The following is a 22,787-nucleotide window of genomic DNA, read 5'->3' on the forward strand; positions in this document are numbered from 1 at the left end:
GCCCCCCCGCCGGCGGGGGCCGGCAGCACCGCAGCGGGCTCTGCAGCGGAGCCCTGCCCTCGCCCGCGGCTTCGGCTTCAGACCGAGCAAGCCCGACGACGCCTGGCGCAGCCCCATCCCCGCCGGAGGGCACGCTCCGTTCGGGGGCCTTTGGCAGGAGCAGAGTTTTCATGGCTGCTGTTAGAAGGGATCATTATGGGGAGCTCTTTAGGAGGGACTGAAGTCAGCCTGCTAGCAGATAGCAGGAATTATTTATAACAATCACTTCCAACTGCAGCCTTTCATCTAAAATCTAAACAGAAAGCTGAAATCCCCAGGCCTGTAAGTTGATACCTTGGCTATATATGGTCAAAGAACTACACGGGGGAGAAAAAGATGCAAAGTCCCAAGCAATCCTCGTATGCGCGGCACCAATGAGATCCATCACCGTCCGCAAAACTAACAAGCCCATATCGTCAATCAGCTTTGAAGTACGATTTTCACACTGTTGCATTAAGAGCTCTGCTCTCCCCGGGATGTCTCAGCATGCCCCGCTCACAGCCACGTGTACGACCAGGCGCAACACGCTGCAAATGCACAGAGATGTCCCCCGGCCTCACGTGCCTGTGGCCGCAGTTCTGAATTATAAAGCGCTATTAACTATAGCAAAGTCATCGGGTGTCCCGCTGCACTCTTGAAGTAAAGCACCGCCAAGCAGAGGCAGGGCACTTCCTGAGACACTCACTGGCGAACAGGGGAATGGTGTTTCCTGGTATTCAGGCTTGCAGAAACGAGGGAAAAACAACTCCTGCCTGCAAATGGACCTAGAAAATAACAAGGCATTGAAACGCTTTGCTTCAGAAGCTAGTAGTGACTAAGACTTACCCTTTGCGAAAAAGTTCTTTTGATAGCAAAAGTCCACATTTTCCACTAACATTTCCTATTTTTTTAAGAATCCCCCACGTGTCCTTCTGCAGCAGCCTCAACCGAGCTGCAGAGCGTTACTCAGAGAGGTGCTTCATGTGTCACCCATGTTCCCGCAGCTGCCTGGCCCCCCGGCCACGAGCAACAGCACAGGGGTGCCTGTGCCCCCAGCGCGGGGCACACGACCTGGCACAAGGTCCTCCTTCACTACTTAGGGATTAACAAACTGGAGCCTGGCTGGGACAGCGGTGTTTTCTTGTCACCCTCCTCTGCTTTTAGCTGAGTGTTTGCTAACCTAACACTGCAGATGTCAACACTGTCCTCCCTTCCCCTTCGGCTTGCAAACTGTTGCCTACCTCCCAGCTTTCAGGTTTACTGTAATGCTGGAAGAGTTGCTATTTCTGGCCTTGCTGTGTGGCTGGGAAGGCAGGGATGTTGCCTCTTAGGTAAGATGCAGAGCAGGGATGTATGCTCACAGACACACAGGCTTGAAAACCGGCATTGCAGGTTTCCCTTGGGGGGGAAGAACGGGTTCATAGCCCCTGAAGAATCAACGACTTTGGCCCTGTGATACTAAGTGCTTTCTCTCTCCAAGACACTGCTGTGCACATGCACTCCATCACGGAGATAGTCTTATGTTCAAAAGCAAAGAGCTGGCATTCCTGCTCTCAGTCTGCTGCATGTAGGCTTTGAACAGCTCACCCGTAACATTAATCGCAAACCAGTCAAGTGAATTCGCCAACACACATAAGCCTTGAGCCGGAGCTCACAATGCTTGGTCCTCATCAGGAGATCAGCCTCTGCACAGGACATCTCATAAAGCAGTCTGACAGGCAGATGAACCCATGTGCCTCTGGGGTAGCCTGTTTCTTTTTCATTGCAGTTGAATGCCTTCCCACCCACCCTCAATTCATTACTTGCAACTCAGTTTCAAGAAAACAACAGTGAACATCTGAATTAGAAAAACAGAGATTATGAAAGAAAAGTAATGTTTCCTTTTGTGAGATCTAACATACTGTCTCACCCTGCTTATTGGTACTAGGCAAACAGCAGCAAATTAATTTCTGCATATGTCCCTGCCATATGTGGTAACAAAAACATGAGAACCATTTCCATTTAACTACAAACCCTCTTCTGTTTCTCTTGCTGTAACTCATGCTGTATCTCAGAAGGGCATGGTCACAAAACCGCCAACCAACCAAATTTTGGTCTCAGGCAGTGCCAAAGCAGCAGTAATGCCAGCTAGCTACGCCACAGCAAATGGTGAGTTCGCAGGGTGGAAACAACCATCAGACCCAACAAACCTCCTTGCAGTGATGGCAAGTAAGAAGACGCAGGCTTGAGAGCTGCGGTTTGAAATACAAACCCCAATAGCTTTTGCTGGTAGTTATTATGTGGGCTGCATCACAGTGCACATTTGGCTGACGTAACCGGCGCCGGCGCATTCGCAGCAGGAGGTGACCCTGCAGGCAGCGGCAGGCAGTACGCACATGCACCACCACCCATCCCGGTGCAGCCTGGGGCACGTGCCCAAAGGGCACTGAGGCATCCTGGTTTAGATCCCAGTAAAACACAGCTAATTTATTGATTTTTGGCACCTGAGGAGTAAGCCCACCGGACATCAGTTGTCCCTGCAGGGAGCCTGTGAGGCCAAACCAGGAGCAGAATTATGCCTGTCTAGGTACCCACAGCGCGTTTTGGGGCAGGATGACCCAGGCCCGCCTGGTTTGAGGCAGGGTACAAGCCTTATTCCACGGAGCCCACGACACTCAGAAGACAAGCAGAGGAAACTGGAGTGGTGGGATAGAGGGGAGGCTGTGGTGGAAACAGGGACAATATGAGGAAAGACAAGAGTTCTCTGGGAGAAGAAGGGGTTTTCCAAACCCAGAGGAGGACTAGCTGTGGTGAGGAGAGACCTGGATGGATGCCTGTGGACCCTTCCCAGCTCCCTTATGTGCTCCAGAGCCACTTTGCTGTCAATCTTCATCCTGCATCCCTCAGAAGCCTGGTTACCTCTGACCACTGGTCTGCATTGCTCCCTGCCTGTGTGCCACAACCCAGCACGTGGTGCTCACAAAGACGAAATGTAGAAGGACAGACCTGAAAAGGAAGGTACATCTGCTAGATGTGCCCAGACACAAGGTTGGAAAGGAAAAGGACCAAACCCCAAAACAGAGCAGCAATATTTGCATGCAGACTCATGCAGTTGCAACCCACCCCATTACACTCCCTAGCTGACAGGCAAGAGCTGTATGCACTCTTTCAGATGGGCGTGCAGCATCCTCGGTAGAAATCTGACTGTTACAAATATTTGTTGGATCTTCTCTCAGCAATTTCAACAGATATAACCCAGGGGTTTAGCTACTGAGGAAAACTCTTCAGGTTTATCTGCAGTCTTTTATACTCCTCTAGACTTTAAAAATGCGCTGCCTTTGTCTGCAGCTGATAGCTTTGAGATTTGAAAAGAGCTCCTTTGCAGAAAGAGCAGCTGTGGAGCTTACCAACAGAAGCAGTGGCCAGATGATTAACCCTCCTGCTTCAAGGCATTTTCAGCCGCAGCTGTGGCTGAGCTGGCTTCCCTCTACCAGGCTGCAGCCACGCCTGCAAGTCTTCTGGCAGAAAAGGGAATTATTCTCCCTTCACCTGGCGGGAGCTGCTCCTGAGGCCTCAGTGCCCACATCCACAGGGCAAAGACAAAACGGCCTCGCGTTCCCCGCCAATGCATTCTCCCTCCTCCACTCGGCGGAGTCAGTGCAAAGAAAGCTCCCATTGACAAGATAATGAGAAGGAAGAAGTACAAGCCTGAAAAACACATCTCTGATGGGAGCATTTCAAAAGGCAGCCAGCTTCCAGAAGGCAAGAACTATTCTCCACCACATCAGTTATCTACAGAGATGTGAGAAACCGGCTGACAACGAGAAATTAGATAATAAAAGCTCTGATTTAACTCATTAAGGTTTCCATTATGGCTCCAGGTATGTGTAGTCCCAGTGTGTGCTGAATTTTATTTATGCCTGCATTGCAACCACCTTTGGAGAGCGCTGCTACAGGGCACAGAGCAACAGAAGAAGAAATTGAAGGTAGTTTTGTTCTGCAGCTCAAGAGATATGAGCCATTTCCACTGTCACAGCATGCAAGCAAACCTCCACCGCCCTCACAACTGAACCTTCACCGATGTGACTGCACCCCTACAGCAGGATCATGGCCCAGGGCCTTCCCAGCACAGTAAGTCTCTGCAGGTCACTCAGTGTTAGTGTTGTGATGTGGATTTCTGTCACTGAGGACCGAAGTAGGCAAGGGTGACATTTTGTTTTGTCCCAGGTGTCTTCTCTAAAAAACAAGCCTTCTCCTCCTCCAGCTTTTTAAATGAAAAACAGGTACGCGTCTGTGGAGTTTCCAATTTTCCTCATTTTCACTGAGAGGAGAAAATGCAGTGAGGTACTTCTGGGGAAAACCCCTCAATCTAACATTTTCCCAGTTCCAGCTGTTGTAGGAATGACAACCAACAACCTTGTACAACCTCTGCCACGCAGAGAGGTAAGCCAAATGACCTTTACAGGCCATCTCTCGCAGCTTTGACATATGTAGCTATGTTGTATTTGTAGTTTAGACCAGCTTTGAGATGAAGCCTTTCTCTACAGCCTATCATTTACATTTAAAAATCGATGGCCTCCATCTTGACCAAAATCTGCCTGCAGACAGCAGAGAGATCCCACAGAGCAATGAAGAAAACCTCACTGGAATGTCAAGGTCACCCAGGCTGCTTGGACACACCAGTAGGCAGAGAAGATCCTCAGGAGATATGAGCTGGGTTTTCCTGGAAAGGTTTTACCCTCCTGGGTTTTGCCTCGCTCACTCCTCCCCCTCGGTGGGATGAGGAGGAGTAAATTTAATGAAAAGCTCGTGGGCTGAGACAAGGACAGGGAGGGATCACTCGCCAGTTATGGTCATGGGCAAAAAACAGGCTCAACTTGGGGAAGAAACAAAATCAATTTAATTTACTACCAAACAAATCGAAACCAAAGATAATGAGAATTAAACCCAAATATCAGAACACCGTCCTCTACCCCTCCCTTATTCCTGGGCTTAACTCCACTCCCATTTTTCTCCACCTTCTCACCGTCAGTGGTGCAGGGGGACGGGGAATGGGGCTTGGGGTCCGCTCATCCCACCTTGGCTCTGCTGCTCTTTCCTCCTCAGGGGGAGGACTCCTCGCTCTTCTCCTGCTCCACCGTGGGTCCCTCCCATGGGAGACAGCCCTTCACAAACTGCTCCAGCATGGGTCCTTCCCATGGACTGCAGTCCTTCAGGCACAGCCTGCTCCAGCGCGGGCTTTCCCATGGAGTCCTGGCCATCTTGGGGGGCATCCATCCCCTGCTCCAGCGTGGGCTCCTCTCTCCCCAGGCTGCAGGTGGGCATCCGCTCCCCCGCTCCCCTCCACGGGCTGGGGGGGACAGCCTGCCGCCTCCCCGCGGGCTGCGGGGGCATCCCCTCCTCCTTCCCTGACCTCGGGATCCGCAGAGGGGTTCCTCTCACATCCCGCTCCCCCGACTCCCTCACGGGGCGTTCGTTCCCCTTCTGAAATCTCTTCTCCCAGAGGCGCTCCCGCCGTCGCTGAGGGGCTCGGCCTGGGCCAGAGGCGGGTCTGGCTCCGAGCTGGGGCAGCTTCGAGCAGCTTCTCCCAGGAGCCGGCCCTGCGGACCCTCGCCTGCTACCAAAACCCCGCCACACAAACCCAAACCAGCCTCTCCTGGCAAAACCTGAAGAGAAATCCTTCCGCTGGTTCCCCCTCACTTGTAAGCGCTGGGGCTGCATGACCTGTTTTGTAATGGGACTGATGGAGAAACCAAGGGAGGAGCAGGAGAGAGCAATGCTTGTGCTGGCGCGTCTCCAGACCCACTTTGCTCACCCTGCAGCATGCCCCCATCCTTGGGACGATGTCCATGTGAGAAGAGCTTCCCCTCATGGGTCAGCAAATGTTTTGGCTTCCAGCCTCCCAAGGGCTTAAACTCAGCCAGTTAGTCCCAGGTTTCTTACAAGCTCATCACAAACTAGTCTGCCTCAGCCTCTCCTTTTCATACATAGCTTCACACCACCCTATTGCGTTAATGACACACTGTTCTTTCTGCGCTAGAAGTCATTAGTGCGGTGGTGTTGGGGAGATAACTGCTGCCAAATCAAGGCCCCTGCTCACAATAACTGGTGCAAAGAGAACATTGTTTTACTTCATTTTTAATGACCCAAATGCAAGCCTAAAGCTACCCGTGTTCAAATGCGTTAGCAGAGCTCACCAGTTCTCCTCTAATTAGTACATGTGCTTAAGCACAAAAAGAAATAAATGAATAAAACTCATGCCACAAATCAAAGGGTGCTGTACCCCAGCAAGGACTGGAGGGCAGGCACTACGCCCCGCTCCCCGTGGTTGCTGGTGGAGATCACCACCATGCCGAGCTCTGGGTCCAAAGCTGGCACGTAGCCTTGTGACTCCCACCTGCTCCCTTGCAGGATTTTCCATCACGTAACTAGGGTGCTAGAAGCAAATCCTTACTTGCAAAGAGCTGTTGCACAAGTTGCCTGACTTGATATATACCTTTTCAAAGTACTGGCTTTCACAGAGAAATTGAGATGACGTGTTGTTGCTTCACCTTCTGCCACAGTTGCTGTTAGCAGGGGTTTTCAAAACACTTGGCCTGAAATCCATCCCCTGTTTAAGTTTCCAGAGTTAATGAAGGAAAGTTTGGTTCAAAATGCGACTTGAATTTTCTGTGAAGCAATAAATAAAAAACCTCCCCACAGCCCCAAACATCAATTAATTTCTTCAGACCTTCAAACCAATTTATTCAGCTGCAACTTTCCTTAAAGGTAAAGCTTTCTTCCCTAATTAAATAATGTTCACACAGATCAGTAAATTTTCCCTCATGTCCAGCAAAGGAATTTTAAACCTCCGCTCTAGCTGGGAGGGAAGGGATTAACACAATATTAAATATGGAGCTCTTCATGTTAACTTTTTTCCTTCCCTCTCTCACGTGTGTGTACCCATCCACACAGAGTGTGACTACCTTGGCACCAAAATGCTGACCAATAGCAAGAAAATTCAGATCAATTTAGTTCTCTCTTTGCCTTGCACAGAGGTCCTTTTTGGCAAGGCCAGAAGAATTCTCTTTTCCTCATTGCTTTTACCTTTACTGCCTAGTGCCAAGCCAGGGCTCTCCCTACAAGCACACTGAAGCTGAAACTTGTGCAATATCAGCTCAATGCATTTAAGACATGGATGTCAAACTCATGCCGTAGCAAGAGCCAAACAGCTTTTTCCAACCAGCTGGTGCAAACTTGAGCAGCCCAACCTTGCTCTAAGCTTTGATGGGACTAGGGGCCTCTGAACATGACCCTGAGCATGTTGTAGCTCTGGAAGTGCTCACCAGCAGCCAAGAGGAAGCACTCATATGAACCATTGTAATTTTGGCCCCTCTTTCATTTTCCTTCCGCCCCTCCTTTTCCAATTTTTATCATGCATTCACCTCTCTTTTACCTTATCCCACCTCATCCCCCTTACATGCACTTCTCTGGTCTTTCACCTACTCTAATTGTTGAGACATAGGCCTATGTGACCCTTAGGTATATAGACACCTTGAGGTATATGCATCCCTTTTGGAGATGGCTATAGTTGCTGCATGAGTAAGTCCATCTACTTACACCAAGGGGAAAGGGCAGTGGTGCAAATTAGCTTTGCAGCTGAGCTGTGCAATAGCTGAAGGCAACAAACATGCTGTGTCCATGAAGCAGAGCAGTGGCTGAGCGGTGCCACGCTCCCTTTGATGTATAGGATTAAGTGCCTGGTTTTTAAACCCTGAGGGTCTGACTGTATTTTCCAGAAGGTCTCTTTTACACCATGCGCATGGCTAAGCACCCGAGTAGGCTGCTGTGGCTCTCCCTTCTCACTGGTGCTGGACTCTGCTCTCCTCTTCTCCACTTCACATCTGAGACCCGAGACCCCAGCACGATACCACCGTGCTATAGCCCAGCCATGGGGTTACAGCGACTGGGGGTGGAAATCAGCACCTCTCGCACCCCACCTGCATGGCCCCATTGCAAACCAGCCCCGTGCTCACGCCCACGGAGGTGGCAGACGTCTCCTCTCACAGGTTTCCTTCCAGCGCTGCCAAGCCTCTCCCCCCTGCATCGCAGCCAGCAGCTAACACTTTCCCAGCATCTCCACTAGAAATGCACTACTTCAGCAGTTTAATGAGCTCCCCAGGTTGAGTCTTTTACTGACTCCCCACAAATCACTGAAAGGACAAGCTGCTGGCTTGGTTCATTAGCAAGTGCTTTGTAGAAATCTGTTTGTTTGTATATTTGCAAGAGACCAACATGCTCATTCATAGTAGGTCTAGGAATACTTGAACTGAGAAGTAACTTAAGCCTCCCACCTTACCTTCCAGCTCTGCAGGACTGACAATAGAGGGCAATTTTCTCCCCAAAGCACGGCAAATTCTCCCCTGGCACACTAAGGGCCAGACAGGGCACTCTAGATACTAGTCAGCGTTCTTCTTAAAACCCCAGCTCTTGGAGCTCTGGGATTCAACAAGAAATTTAATTTTCGCCTAAAACACAATGAGTGAAGAACCCCCTGAGGCTTTAGCTCTTGGCACGGCAGAGGAAAACATCACCAAAAAGGCTCAGACAAATAAAATGAACCTCAATGGCATTGGCATCACTTTCAGGTCTTGTAACACTTTAAGCAGCTGAATCACCAGGGAAGCTGTTCATGACAACATCACAGATGCAACTCATGGGTTCTGTGTATGGACCTAAAAGAAAGTGGGGGCAAAGACCAGGCAAAAGAGGAATACCAGGAGACAAGGATGCGCTAAAAGGAGCTCTAGCCTGTTGCTTGTACTTTTCAAACTTACTGCCTTCAGGAGGTAGAAGCCCTCTGGCAATTTATATTTAAAAATTAAACAGGCACCAACTCCTTTGGCACCCAAGGCTGAACTAAAGCCTTCCTTAAGGGTTTGAAGTTGCTGAGGAAGAGGTATTTTGGAAAACTTCAGGCTGGTTCTACAGTTCTACTCTGCCAGATGATATGAATCCATCCAAGCTTTCCCTCATCGTGGTTTTAATACATTAACACCCAGAAGCAGCTATGGGGTAAAAGCTACCACTGCAGTCCACAAAGCTTGCTGGCTCAGCTGGCACAGAGTGCAACAGTGAATGCTTGAACACAAGGCAGGCACTTTACAGGGAAATCAAACTGCCCTCCTGGCTTGGAGAGGGCAGGCTAAAGGATCAGAAGTCAGGGGCTATATATGTGCTGTGGCAAAGGAGGTGGGAGGGCAAGTAGCTGCTTTAGTAGCTAGAGCAAACTTGTGGGAAAATAACCTAAGATAACTTTGCAGGATTGTGGAGCAAAGGGGAACATCAGCATGGTGCTCCCTGGAGATACCAGGAGGCCCCTGGCTGGCAGGCACAGGGGCAGGAGCTTTGTCTCCTGTGCATTGGGAGAGAAGGGCACGAAGACTGTTTCTCTTTCTCAGGCTAAGTATTTACAACCCTTTCCAACTTCCCCTACGTTTTCAGGATAGCCTCTCCTTGCATAGGTGTCTGCAATGGTCTGTGCCCAGCTGCATGGAAGAGCAGAGCATCCCCCTTTCAGTGCCAGAGCTTTGGGTTCCCATTACCTGCTCTGGAAGAGGGAGGACAGCACACAGAAATAAGGGACCCGTGGTCCACAGGAATTTTCCTGGCTCTTCTCTTCAGATGTGTTTCCCAGGTGAAGTTTAATAAGCATAGCCCCTAGCCCACCGCTGCCTTCAGATCTGTTCATTAGCACCTTTGTGAGGGCTTTCCAAGACTGCCAGTTCTCAGGGGGCTGAGATGCAGTGTTTTAATTGTATATAATTAAATACTGCTCTCTTATCTAGATTTCAAAGTTTACTGTTGGGGCTTCGGTACCAATGTTCTCTTCCCCTCTAATTAGCTTCCTTAATCTGTGCAGTCTTGCTTCTTCCCCATGGGGACAGAGCGCTCCTGCAGGGAAGCTTGGATTGCATCTAATTATTAGCAAAGGAGACAGACGGTAGGTGAGCACTGGCCCTGTCCCAGATATCCGTTGGGAGCAAAGAGCCCAGATTGGGTGGCCACAGGGAAGCTCTGAAGGTTGCATGTGTATGCACGCATTTGGTCTTTCTGCTCCATCTGTAGGTTGCTTTGCATGTTACCCTTTCACGCTTTGTGGCAGAAGACAATGCAGGACAGAGGCCACCTGACTGAAGTGCAACTCACATGATGAATGCTTTTGCCTGGGTAGCACATAACAACAGGAGAGGAAGAGTTCCCAAGACCTCATCTGACCCAATCCTGTCCTAAAAGAGACAGCACACCTGAAATCTTCAGTGAATTTTTGACCAGTATCTCTAAGCTGTCCTCTGCTGTTGACAGAGGTCACCCACTCCCCCAAGCTACTCCTGACTGGACCCATCTGTACTAGGAGGAAATTTGCCCTCCTGTCTGGTCTGAATTGCCCCTGTTGCTTCCTCAAGACCCTGCAGACACAGAGAGTATCTTATTGCCCTTTACACAGCTCAAGGCTTAGACCTTCCCTACGCCTTTGTCCTAAATTAAACAGCCCCAATTCTCGCAGTCTCTCACACCTTGGGTCACATTTCTCAGACCACCAGTCATTTTCTACGCTTTCTGTTGGACTCCTCCCAACTTCTTCTGGAGTTAAGTGCTCAGAGGTGGGCACAGCAGGGCAGAGAGCACATAAGGATGGCTGCACTCCTCGTGAATATCTTCAGGATGACGTCTGTCTCGTTCTTTGCAAGAGCATGACGTTGTGAGCTCAGATTTGGCTGCCGGACCACAATGGCACCCCCTAACTCAGTTGTTCCCTCCCATTTGAATTTGTGCTTGTGACTATTCTTGCACAAGCACTTTACAGCGTCGTGCTTCTGCTCAGGCTATTTCTCTGTAAATCCCCATCCTACCCTTGATAATGCTTCCAGCCTGTCCACTCTTTCTATCTGCAAGTTTAAACACCAAACTTCTCTTTTCCATGCCCAACAAGCTCCAGTTCAGGATGAGCACCTGCTGAACACCTTTTCACCTGATCCAGCGTCATGTTTCTCTTTGTAGACAGGTTTGACCCCATCACCCTAGTGGCCCATTTAACCAGTGCTTCCTTACAACAGTACCGAACAAGGCGACATTAAAGGCCCTTCTGAAGCTCAATGATATGACAGCCACTGCTTCTCCCTTACCCAAAAGGATGGCATAAAAGGAAATAGGTTGCCTTGATAAGATTTGTTCTTGACAAATATATGCTGGCTGTTATTCATCTCCTTGTTATCTTTGAGGTACTCACCAATAACGTGTTGATTTATTCTAGGCTGTTTTAGGTACAGAAGCAGACCTAATCTGGCTGAGCTGCTTTTGAAGGCAGCTCCTGAGCTTGCCTGCAGATCTCACTCATCGCCCAGAAAACCTAGCAGCTCGAAGAGCCCCTCAGGCATTCCCCTAACAACACGAGGTTAGATTTCAGTCTGCAGACAGGTAGGTTACATCAGCTCTGTCCTACACCTGCAGGCCTCATGAACACAGACATCCACAGAGGGACCTGCTTCTTGGTGGAATCTGTTGTTCAGCTCTCTTCCCCCTCTCCCTCTGCATTGCTAAGGCATGGACAGGGCATCTCCTTCCCCTCTAATTCTCGTCCAGTTCATGCTCGGCCTGACTCTGACCCAACACTCCCACGCTGCTCTGTTACGATCCTCCCTATTAAACTGACACATTTTCAGGTTTTTGCATGATTCTTTCTGAGTTCCAGGTCACTGGAGAGCTCGTGAGTCAGGTAAATCTCCTGTTACACTTCCCTCCCTTTCCCCTGTGGTAGGATCATTTGTGCCTGGGGCATTAATGCTAACTTTGTTTATATTATTTTTACCCTATGTAGGAGTGACAGCTTATCCCCCCAAGTCCCATCACGTATCCAGTCGCTAAGGAGGAACATAAATTTCAATAACCAAACCTAAAGTGTGAATGCAAATCTACTGAACTAAGCAAATACAAAGCCCTGTGCAGACTCTGGTGCCAGGTAAAACCTGCTCCTCACCTGCTCGAGCCAAAGCAACAGGTTTTATCTCAGATCCAGCCGCCTGTTCTCAATGAAACCGGTGCATCTCTCCCCTGCTCGTCGCAGCTCTCAGCTCCACTTATTCCAGACTCCCTGCAGAACAGACTTTGTTTTTCGGCCTCATAGGCTGTGACAGGGCTGCGTATTCATGCAAGAGCTGTGCAGCATTAGGACAGCGGAGCCTGGGCTGCGCGATGGCATTGCCGAGAGGGAAAGGAGGGCTGCGGCTGAGGACACACAGCTCCTCGGAGCACGACGTCCGCAGCCTCCGGACAGGCGTGCCTCTTGCCCGTATCTAAAGGCACGCCAGGATATGTCATCTGTCACGACACGGGCAAGAGGAGCGCTCCGGCTGCCCGGGTAAGGTCTTGGGTGCGAGGACGGCAGAGCCAAGGCCGCGAGAGCAGCGCAGGGACGGGGGGTGAGCGCCGGGAGCGGGGCCATCTGCCCTGCAAAGCTCAGGGGCTGCCTGGGCAGCCCGAGGGGCTGATGGGCACTTTAACAGCTCGATATATCCCCACTCCAAATTGTTTGCAAAGGCCCAGCACGTCGCGATTTTGTTCTCCTGGAAGCCAGCAAGAGTTTGGAAAAGAACTCAGAGCAAATCAGTCCTGGTTTTTTTTGTTTTTTCTGGACCCAGCAGGAAACTTCATGTCCTTCTTATGTCCCAGCCAGCGAGACAACAGCCTTGTCACCTGGTGATGGTGCATCTGGCCTCTGGGACAAGGCTCTCCTCAGGGCATAGTGGGCCTGTGGTTAATTTAGAACCACGTCGCGTGACCCCAAAATAGCGCAGTGTGTGACTACCGCACACCAGCGTTGCAACAAGAGCAAATAACCAGAGGGATCACTCAAGCACTCCAAAGAGCAAAGAAGCTTCCTGACACCAATACCACCTCCAGAAAAACCCAAAGGTAGTATCTCTGCACTGGACTCCACTCAGCCCATCTCCATCCCTGTCCTCAGCCATCTGAGAGCATCTGTACGCAGAGGACCTTCCCCTGGAAAGGACTTTGCTCTGATGGGGCAGGTGTATGCCATCAGCTCCATCTCTCTCTTTCCGGCACGCAGTTCACGGGGATCCAGTCTGTGCCCCCGTTCTTCATTATTGCTTTGTTTCTCATTGCCAGACACATTTTATTGTTACTTTGATTGTGTAGGAAGGAGTCCAGACACTATGGAAATGGAACCATATAGGGACTGGACGGAGGAGGCACATGCTGGTCACCCTCTTACTTGCACAGCAGTGGGAATATTTTCTCTCTTACGCTAAGATATTTTTAAAACAGAGAATGCCGTTATTATTTGTTGTCACCCAGGATCCAGCATTGCCATTCTTGGAAACCAGCGCAATGCCTCCGATGTCAGTGTCAGAAACATTATTAGTAGAGTTTTTGATATCTCCCGAGATGTCCTAAGGCTAAATGGCATTTATGACTTGGAAAGGGCTGACCTTAACTCCAACCATGCCCGAGACTGCAAAGCAGAGAACGTGCCTGCTAGCACCAGTGCAGCTAGGCCATGCACCTGGCCATCACAAACACTGTGGCTGTGAAAGACTAACTTTTAATCAAAGCTCCTGATGTGAGAGTACTGTAGAAATACAGGTGGTTCAGCAAGACCAGCCTGTGAAGGTTAAGCTAACACAGTTATCCTACAGTGCTGGAGAACAGGGGAAGGAGCAGAGACAAGGGGTAGCATCGGTGTCTTCCCCCTTGCATGGCAGCGATGTGCGTGCCCTTGCTAGTGAACATGCAGTTTTTGTCCCTGGGGTGAGCAAAGCCAGCAGGGACTCATACAAGGCAGACCCAGACATGGAAGACAGTGCATCGCCTCTGGTACGCCTGCCTGCCAAGGGGAGAGAGACATCACATCTCCCCACCGCCAGCAGACAGCCGGCCGATAGCACTCCATCCGCCCGCAGCGTGTGGGATGATGCCTCTGGGCTCAGCCTCTGCCCCCGGGGAGGGTCTGTTTCTGACTCAGCCAGTTGTCTGCCAGGTCTAGCTTCTTCTCTCAGTTCGGCTTTGGATGAGAGCAGATGTTTCTCTGCCCATCTGCACAGATGCTTGGATGCCGGCTGTGGTCAGCTGTCTGCTTTTTGTTCTGTCACTCCCGTTTTAAGCCCACAAATGCAGCCCTGCTGCTGGAAGAAAACTACCGAGTGCCATCCGCCGAGGTCAAACCTGGGGACAGAGTATCAGAGGAAAGGAGCCTATTCCCAAGGCAGATGCACAGCTTGAACTCAGCACTTGCACCGGCATCCTGCGTACCAACTATTTACCTCTCCCTGCTTAAGGGTTTGCCACAAGTAAAGGATCCCATGTGCACAGGAGGGAGAGGGATGGATCCCTGCTCTGTTGACAAGACCTGCGTATTCTTAATGGTGGTGGTGTTAATGCTGCTGCCAGCAGTGCTCAAGCACGTGCCAGGGAAAGAAGAGATTCTGCAAAAGGGGACAGGGCTTCTCCTAACCCCCACTCTTGTCTCACCAGCAAGGAGCTGCAGAGCAGCGCTTCACTCCAAGATAACTCTTTCCTGCACCAACAAGCTTCGCTAGGTTCGCTGCTTTAATTTCTTAAAACAAGCCTAGATCCTGTGTTTTATAAATTACTACAATGCATTTAATAGGTAGCCTTTTCATAAAGGAGCACAGCGGATGTGTACACAGGCCCTGATGAAGCTAATAACTGCCTCTCAATGGCTTTCAGAGAGTTATTACATATTTAAGATCCAAGCTCCCTTAATCAACCACAGAGATGCAGCTGGCAGCAGTAAATTGCTAACAACAGCTCATTACAAATAAGGAAACATTGGTTTTTCAAGGACAAAAACCATGTCAGTTCTTCAGTGAGAGCTTGTCCTCACCCTTCTCCCCCCACTCCCCCCAGTGATGTGCTGGCACAACTTGCTTCATCCAATAACACAACCTCACCGCCTAATCCGCTCCACAGGGGACATCACCAAATCAAGTTCCTAGATTTCATGACTTATTTGGGCAAACGGCACAGACTGCATCCCGTGCTGACTCTCCCCAAGCAAGCGACGGGCAGGACTAGTCCCACACCACCGTGATGACATGCCACAGGAGCATACCCACTGGTCTTACTCTGGGGAGGAGAGGACCGGATCAGGCCATAGGACACTTAGAGACACAGTTGCCAGTATGTGCTTTGCCGGCTTGAGACCTGACGTGGCACTCGGGAATGATTTTTTCAGTACCCACCATGTCTGTGTCACTCAGTCTGTATGCACAGGATAAAGGCAAGAACCTGCAGGCATTTGGGCACAGGAGAAAGGGGAAGGTCTGCGAACACCACGTGGCCTTACTTCCTTGCTGTCTCCGAACAGAGATGCAGGGGTTGTCCAGTGCAAATGAGACGAGCACAGCAGTTTAAGAGATGCACATGGCTAGGAGATATTAAGGCTAACTTTTTAGGAGCGTTCAGGAAAGACTACACATCGTGTAAACTTAGAGGAGAAAAAGAAAAGACAGCTCACCCTGTTATAGCTATACCTTCCCTCCCTGAAGAGGGGACGACCAGCTTTTGGCTTTCAAGACCCAAAGCAATGACACCTTTCAGCCCCAGGGAACTTCTCCTCCCCAGAACTCCCCTGGAAGGGAAAGAGGCCCCCATGCCATGCTGCAGCCCGCTGCGACACAGGTGCGCAGCTCCCTGCTGTGGGCCATGGCCAGGGCCACCTCCCGTGAGATGGACCCAGGGCACTGGGTGCTCCGGCCAAGGACCCAAGACCCAGATCCTGGTGGCCGTATTTTGAACTGCTGGCAGGTCCCGCTGGGCCAGGCGAGACTGCCAGTGGCAAGGGGAAAACATGCTCTAAAACCCAAGCTGGGTGCTGGAAGCAGGCCGAATAAGAGTTTAATCTTTGTTTGGTCTGTTTTGATATCTCACACTGTGCCTCCAGACATTAACCCTGCGCAAGCCAGGGCTCTTGAGGGAGGGGAGGCACCCTGACACACGCAAACCAAGTGGGACGGACAAAGAGACAGATCATGTGTTCAACGATGAAACGTGAAAAGGGGAATGTTTGTTTGCTTCACCTTCAGCCTGGTTTACAGCGGTATCTCTGCCATATCAGACGACTCTGCTCTTCGACTGCGTCCTACTGCAAGGCTGACCACGCTGGAGGTTTCATTTTTTTCTCTGAAGCTGCAGGCCATGGATGCAAAACTGAGCTAGAGAGGTCCCAGGGCTGAGTCAGGATTTTATTTTTGCTGTTTCTTTAGAAATACCTTACCCAACTTCTTTTGGAAAAGAAAAGGGGAACTTAAAAAAGCAGTACCACTTCATTCCCCCCTGCCACAATCTATATTTATTGACATTGACAGTTTTAAAGGGCTCTTGGGAGGGAGGTTATGTGGTCTCTGGGGTCACTTTCCCTAAAAAATCAGAGGATTTAGCTGATGTTTGTGTCACTGTTAGCATTTGGCTCCTAGATTTATGCTTCCAGAGAAATGCCAAAGCTGTCTTGGACAAGTCAAATTCAATGGGCCAAGAGTGCCACTTCCTAAACCTGCAGCAGACACCTTTTATAAAAACAGCTCAACTATACATATGAACAGCCAGATCTATTGACATAAGATTCTCCATGCATTTACAGGTGTAACAGCACAGGTGAAGTACCAGTTTAATTGGTTATCCATATAATTGTGCGTACCGTCTTCCTCACTGACTTATCAATGCAGTAAAACCTTTTCTTTTGGGGGATGTGGGTGCAGACATCTGAAATGCAGATTGTAATAGATCTCTAGTTGCAATGTTACCTCTAGAAAAACTACTAGTTTTTGAACATGAAAGAACACACAGTTTTCATATAGCTTTGCAGTCACATCTGGAAGAGGTGCCCCTGCTGATGTTTCGAGACAGCAAGGAGAAGAGATCGCATCAGCTGGGGGAAGGATTGCTTCCTCCTGTAAGATAGGAGGCTGGACTTCTTTTGAATTATTTGGCATTCAGTCAGGAGATAAAAATACACTGACTACATGAACCAGTGACCTCTTCTATGATCACAATAGCTGTGGTAGACGGGTGGGCAGGAAGAGCCTGCAACTACACATCTTCTCCATGTTCTCATCGAGAGAAAGCTTTAATCATTAATGGAGATGCAAGACAAGGCTGGGATCACCTTGTTGAGGATGGCCCCAGAGGGAAGGCTCTCTCTTACACTCTAAATCATAGCACCCTCTCCTACACCAGTGTCTCAGAGCCCCAGGTACCTGTGCAGTATCACTGAGACTGACCTTGCTGAGACTCAAGTCAGGCATCTTTAGCTTTCCCACACAGCTTGGACCAATCTATCGTACAAACCCAGCTAAACCCTTTGCAAAACACATTCAAATGCTGTTTCTTTCACTTGCCAACATGCACCCATTGAACACAAGATGTGCTTCAGGAGCAGGGAGCAGAAAAGCATCACTCCAAGAGGCCACCAGGCAGTGCTGGGATAAAATGTTCCACAGGAGGACCACCTTCTTCTCCATTATACCTCTTTCTTGGTAGCATCGGAATGAGGTCTTTGTTTAAATGCACAGGAGTGGCATGGCTTCAGGAGTTACACAGCTATTTTGTGTGCTCTGGGAAAGGGGACATCAACAGATTGCAAAATGGGAAAGTCTCTCTGGACGCTGCAAACAAACAACATGTTACGTAATTGGGCCTTTTGGGAACTGGAGGAAGGTCTCCAGAAGATCAGGGCCCTCCCAGTGCTTTCTAATTTTACTGGGACTTACCAGCAAGCCAGCCCTCTAATAATAGAGGCTTGTATGCAGTTTTCTTTCATCCTCGTGTCCCCCTGCACTGCCCTACCTTTGTTGTTAGTGCTGCAGAAAAACACATCTTACTCAATTTTACCAAGCTAATTGATACAGCCTAGAATGGCAGAGCTGAAGAGGCACTAAAGACCTTTAGAAAGGGCAGCAAAGCTATCTCTTGGCCACCAGAGCATGGGAAAACCTGGAGTTTTAGAACTTTATTGAATCAAACGTGCTGGGGAATTGCACCATTCTACATAGCTGTGATTTAGCTGAAGCACAGCACTAACAAGCAGTGACATAGCAAACAGGCTTTAGCTCTATAACCCACACAATGTGCTAGCACATCTTCTTTATTCCCAATAGAGCAAATTCTTCCAAGGGAGGATGCCTGTAAGCAGCACCTCGGCTTCAGGACCACACCGCCTTTGTGCTGTAGGGCTGTCCTAAACTTGTGCCCAGGCAAAAACAGACCTGCGGGAAATTTTCTGAAAGTCAGATTATACCATCCAACACCTGAACATGGACGGTAGCAGCTAAGTTTCAGATGAATACCTACTGCCCTTCAGGCACATGAATAGACTGCAATTTCTACAATCAGTTTCACCCTTCTCCCAGAAAAAATAAGGTACGTGCATGTCCTCTCCCACCTGAATGGAGCAAGCCCCTTGGTCAACATATGGCCCTGCAGTTGCCACCTCCTCCCACCCCACTCCCCAAGCCCTCATTTGTACCAGGCTGTGAACTCCTAAAGTGGTGCTTCCCATGCATGGTCCCTCCTTGTGATTCCAGGGAGAAATAGTTTAAAGGCAATAGAGATATGATAGCAATGTCCTGGCATCTGCACAGAAAAAACACACTTGGATTTCGAAGAAATCCGTTTTCCCCCTGTTTCTTGCTTGCTGTGCACATGCTGACAGCCAGTAAGAGAAGGAAGGAGAAGGCTTGCTGCCAGGGGGAGGGCACACCAGCATGGCCCGGGGAGGCCAGGCAGCAGCTCCGACAGGATGCGGTCAGCCCGTTTCCAGCACACCTCTTGGTTACTGGGCTGTTGGCAAAAGTCAGCGGTCAACAGCTTGGTGGAGGAAAGGCAGTGGGCACAGCAGAGCGGGGAGAAGGCACTGCCGTCCCGCTGCAAAACCCCACATCACAGACCGAGCACCAAGACCATCACAGCGCAGACGCGGGTGACGCTACCTGTCTTTGATGAAGGACAGCACAGAGATCCTGGCCAGAGTGATGGATCCAAGACAAGGGGGAAGCTGAAGCCCCTCTGAGCGCAGAGCCTGTGGCCATGTGTTTGGCCTGCCATGTAAACATGTCACATCCCAGGGGAACGGATACCAAACATCAAAGTTTTCCTGCCAGTAGCCCCGTTTCGCTAGTGCTGAGTGACCTGGTTAAAAAGTAAAGAGCCTTCGGGGGATATCCTTATAGCCTAGTTCATTGCATCTCTGCAGACAACTCCCTGCTTCTCCCCAAATGAAAAAAAAAAAAAAAAAAATCCGAATAACTGCATTGCTCTCTGCTACAGTTATCATTCAGGAGCCATGAACAATGGCATATCATGTACTCTTAACCCTTGTGTGAACAACATGCATGTTCTGGCCTCCAGACTGCTGGAGCTATGAAGTTCTTGCTTAGTTTTTCCTGAGAAGTCAAAACCCCAACTGGTCTAATATGCCTGAGAACTACAAATCACTTTTTTCTTTCGCTCTACTTCAAGAACTTTTATGATTCCCCTATTTCCTTCATTCTCCCCGTGCACACAGAGCCGATACAAGTAACAGACAGAACATAAGGCCCGCTCTCGGCACTCATCGTGGGTCCGTCTCAGCTCCTAAGAGACCACTTGTATGATATGCAACACTCAAGCCAACATTTAGTTCTCCCTTGACACAGCAGTGCCCTTTATCAGTGACTGCTCCAGGTTCTACACAGTGGTTTTGTGCTACAGATTCTGTTGTTGGCAGGGACTGATCTACAGACACAGACTTCACTGCAGCAAGAGCCTGAGGCTGGAACAACGCAACTCCCAACCCTTGCTCCTCCCAGAGCCCCAACTGGGCAAGGAAATGTCTTCATGACCTACCCAAGGATAGGTGTTTTCAACCATGATTTACTGGGCTAATTTATATTCTCTACATAATGTAATAAACAAGGCTACGGCACTAATAATTTTTCCACCATCCACCTAGCAACAGTCAGGAGTAGCGTCCAACAGCTTTCAGCCTCTTTTTTATTTGCAAGTGGCCAAATGTGGCTGCAGTTGCATCCTAACCATAAGGCTTCTCTGCATGACAGTTCTTTTTCAGGCCATGCATTGGACAATGACCTAGGCCTGCAGCCTTTAGAAGAGGAGGAGGTGAAGTGACCTTCACCAAAGCCCTGAACAGAGCATCAGCGGAACAGGCTGTGGCCCAATCCTGGATGACCTGACCCTCAACAGGCAAGGGGAAGCAGGTACCACAGTTCATACACTCAGTTTAGGCCCTTCGCATGACAGGTCCTTGTGACTGGGCGGTAACAGCTAGCTCGGTTTTGTTCTCTGCTCCGCTGTAGTGCCGAGGCTATAGAGATCTGCTCAGTGCGTGGGTAGAGCGCAGGAAGCTGGGCTCACAAACCAGTCCCACCACCCTGCCGCTGGAAGGGTGGAGTGCCCCTGAGCAGGCATCACTCTCTGGTCTGTTAGCAAGGCAGGAGTGCAGCATTTCAGGCTCCCCAAAGCACATAAAGCCATTCACAGCTTATGGCAACGCGCTGGCACCCAAACACCTCCAGTGCAGCTCTGGGAGCCACGCGCATTTAATTTCAGGAGAACCAGAGACTGTAAGTAACAAATAAAACCTTCACTTACACTATCTCATCGTTCTGGAACTCCAGCTCCCCACAGGTGTCTTCGAAGTCCTCTCCTCCACCTTTGGCTGAACCTTCAATGGTTTTGTAGGGCACAATAACATTTCCTCGCGCACCAGAGGTTCGCAACACTTTCACTTCCATGGTCCCCACGCTTTCACTGACGTGTGTTACTGGCTCCTCAAAGGTGAAGATGCCAGCATGGTCATCGTCAAAGATGGTGACGGTGGCAGTAGATGGTGATCCCAGGCAGGCAAGTGTTGAGACACGACTGGCCTCAAGAATGCCCTCATCCGAGGCCTCAGTGCTCACGCGGATGTTGCTGAGATGGACCAGGAAGTTCTCATCCTCCTCAAATATGTCATCATCAATTATGCCAACACGGATTTCCTTCTGGGTCTCTCCAGGCTTGAAGACCACTGTCCCTTCAGTGAACTCATAGTCAGAGCCGGCATTGGCCGTCCCATCCTCTGTCCGGAAGTCAACGTACACCGTGTTGGTCAAGTCGCCTCCCCGGCGAACGATGGTCAGGGCGACAGTGCCACAGTTCTCCAGACACTGGTAGGTACCCTGCTCAAAGTAGAGTTTGCTGATGGGATCATTTTCTGCCACCTCACTGTTGACCTCATGCATGCTGACAGCTTTACGGGCCTGGTCTGCAGCATGTCTCTTCAAGATGTTGCCAGCTCCTGTCATCAGCCGAGTGGCCTGAATGCGGTAAAAGGCCCTGCTCTTCTGCTGCTGGCTCAGGACCTGGTAGTTGGCCAGCTCTATAAGCTGTTCAATTTCCTTGTCGGGGTGCTTTTGTTTCAGCTCCTTCAGAATCCGAGCCATTTCCCTCCTGGCTTCCTCATCATCCTGGTCTTTCTCATCCACCTCCAACACCAGTGTCCCATCCAAAAAGTTCTCTACATGAGAATTGGCAACCTTTCCGTCCATCTCAATATCAGCTTTGGAGGAGGGCCGGTCACCCTCATGCTCAATAATCATGCCTCTCTGCTTGCCAGCTCGGTATTTCTTGTAGACGTACTTGTAAAATAAAAGCCTCCTGTCAGCTATCCAGGCAAACACCACACAGATGGGGAAGAAGAAGAAGGTGAGCAAGCCTTCCCAAACCTCCACAATCCCAGGAGAAGACACAGATAAAATAATGTAAAGCCAAGTGTAAGCAAAGATGCTCCATGCCGCTGTAACAAAAAACACTCGCAAGTGCTTGATCTTCCTTATCTCTCCGTCTGGAACAACGTAAACACAGATCGCAATGATGACAAACATGTTAAATGCAGCACTCCCCACAATTGTGCTTGGCCCCAAGTCCCCTGCCGTGAAGCCATGGCCACACACTTCAATAACAGACAGGAGGATCTCGGGGGCAGATGAGCCCAAGGCCATCAGCGTGAGGTTGGAAACGGTCTCGTTCCAGATCCTCACCGTGGTTTTGCTGGTCTCGCCGTTGGGCTTCTTGATGGTTATTTCCCGCTCTTGGGATGTAATGACTTCGATGGAGGACATGAAGCGGTCAGCTATGATAGATACTCCCAGGAACATGTACACCATCGCTACAAAATACACTGTTGCCCGAGCAATTTTGTCACCAAATGAGGGGTCTTGGGGTTCCCATATTGGTAAAATCACACCCTTTTTGCAGATGTATGAGCCAGTGCACTCCTCGGTGTCATTCACAGGCAGTTCGCTGGGGCTCTCCCCATGTATGCCATCTGCATGGAAGAGCAACACCAGCAAAACGCTCAGGAGTTGGAAGCTCACTGGGAAGGTGGGTGGGCGAGTTGCTCGCGACATGGCCGCTTCCACCGAACAGGTCCCAAACGTCCTCAGCCTGCAGAGACAAAAGGAAAGATGCATTAAGTGAGGCCGACCAGAGATAACAGATTTTCCTCCACACCCTGTTTATTTCCCATCTTTCCCATACATATAATCAAGTTACTCCATTACTTAAGAAGACCCATCTAATAAGCCCATTTGTGTTATGATTACTGCAGTTTTCCATGTACAAATCATCTAGTTGAGTTATCTGAACAGGGACAGATTCATGTGGGCTAGCAGTGGGCTAGCACCTACCCCCTTTAGCTACTATGGTGTTTAATGCCACTTTCTGTTCGCTGA

General features: G+C 49.8%; 1 protein-coding gene across 18 annotated transcripts in view; it reads right to left on the minus strand.

Annotated features, from left to right (window-relative positions):
* SLC8A1 (solute carrier family 8 (sodium/calcium exchanger), member 1) overlaps positions 1–22,463 on the minus strand; it is a 111,080-nt gene extending 88,617 nt beyond the window's left edge. For 10 of the 18 annotated variants that reach the window (XM_010562479.1, XM_010562476.1, XM_010562473.1 and 7 more), the window contains exon 1: positions 20,665–22,463. In XM_010562479.1, coding sequence (XP_010560781.1) covers positions 20,665–22,463 — 1,799 coding nt within the window. The remainder of the gene's footprint in view (positions 1–20,664) is intronic. The other 8 variants (XM_010562485.1, XM_010562487.1, XM_010562484.1 and 5 more) reach the window with 1 other exon arrangement.
* Positions 22,464–22,787: the final 324 nt, after the last annotated feature.

The sequence above is a fragment of the Haliaeetus leucocephalus genome, unplaced genomic scaffold (genome assembly GCF_000737465.1).
Source record: "Haliaeetus leucocephalus isolate CR32 unplaced genomic scaffold, Haliaeetus_leucocephalus-4.0 Scaffold160, whole genome shotgun sequence".
NCBI classification, from domain to species: Eukaryota; Metazoa; Chordata; class Aves; order Accipitriformes; family Accipitridae; genus Haliaeetus; species Haliaeetus leucocephalus.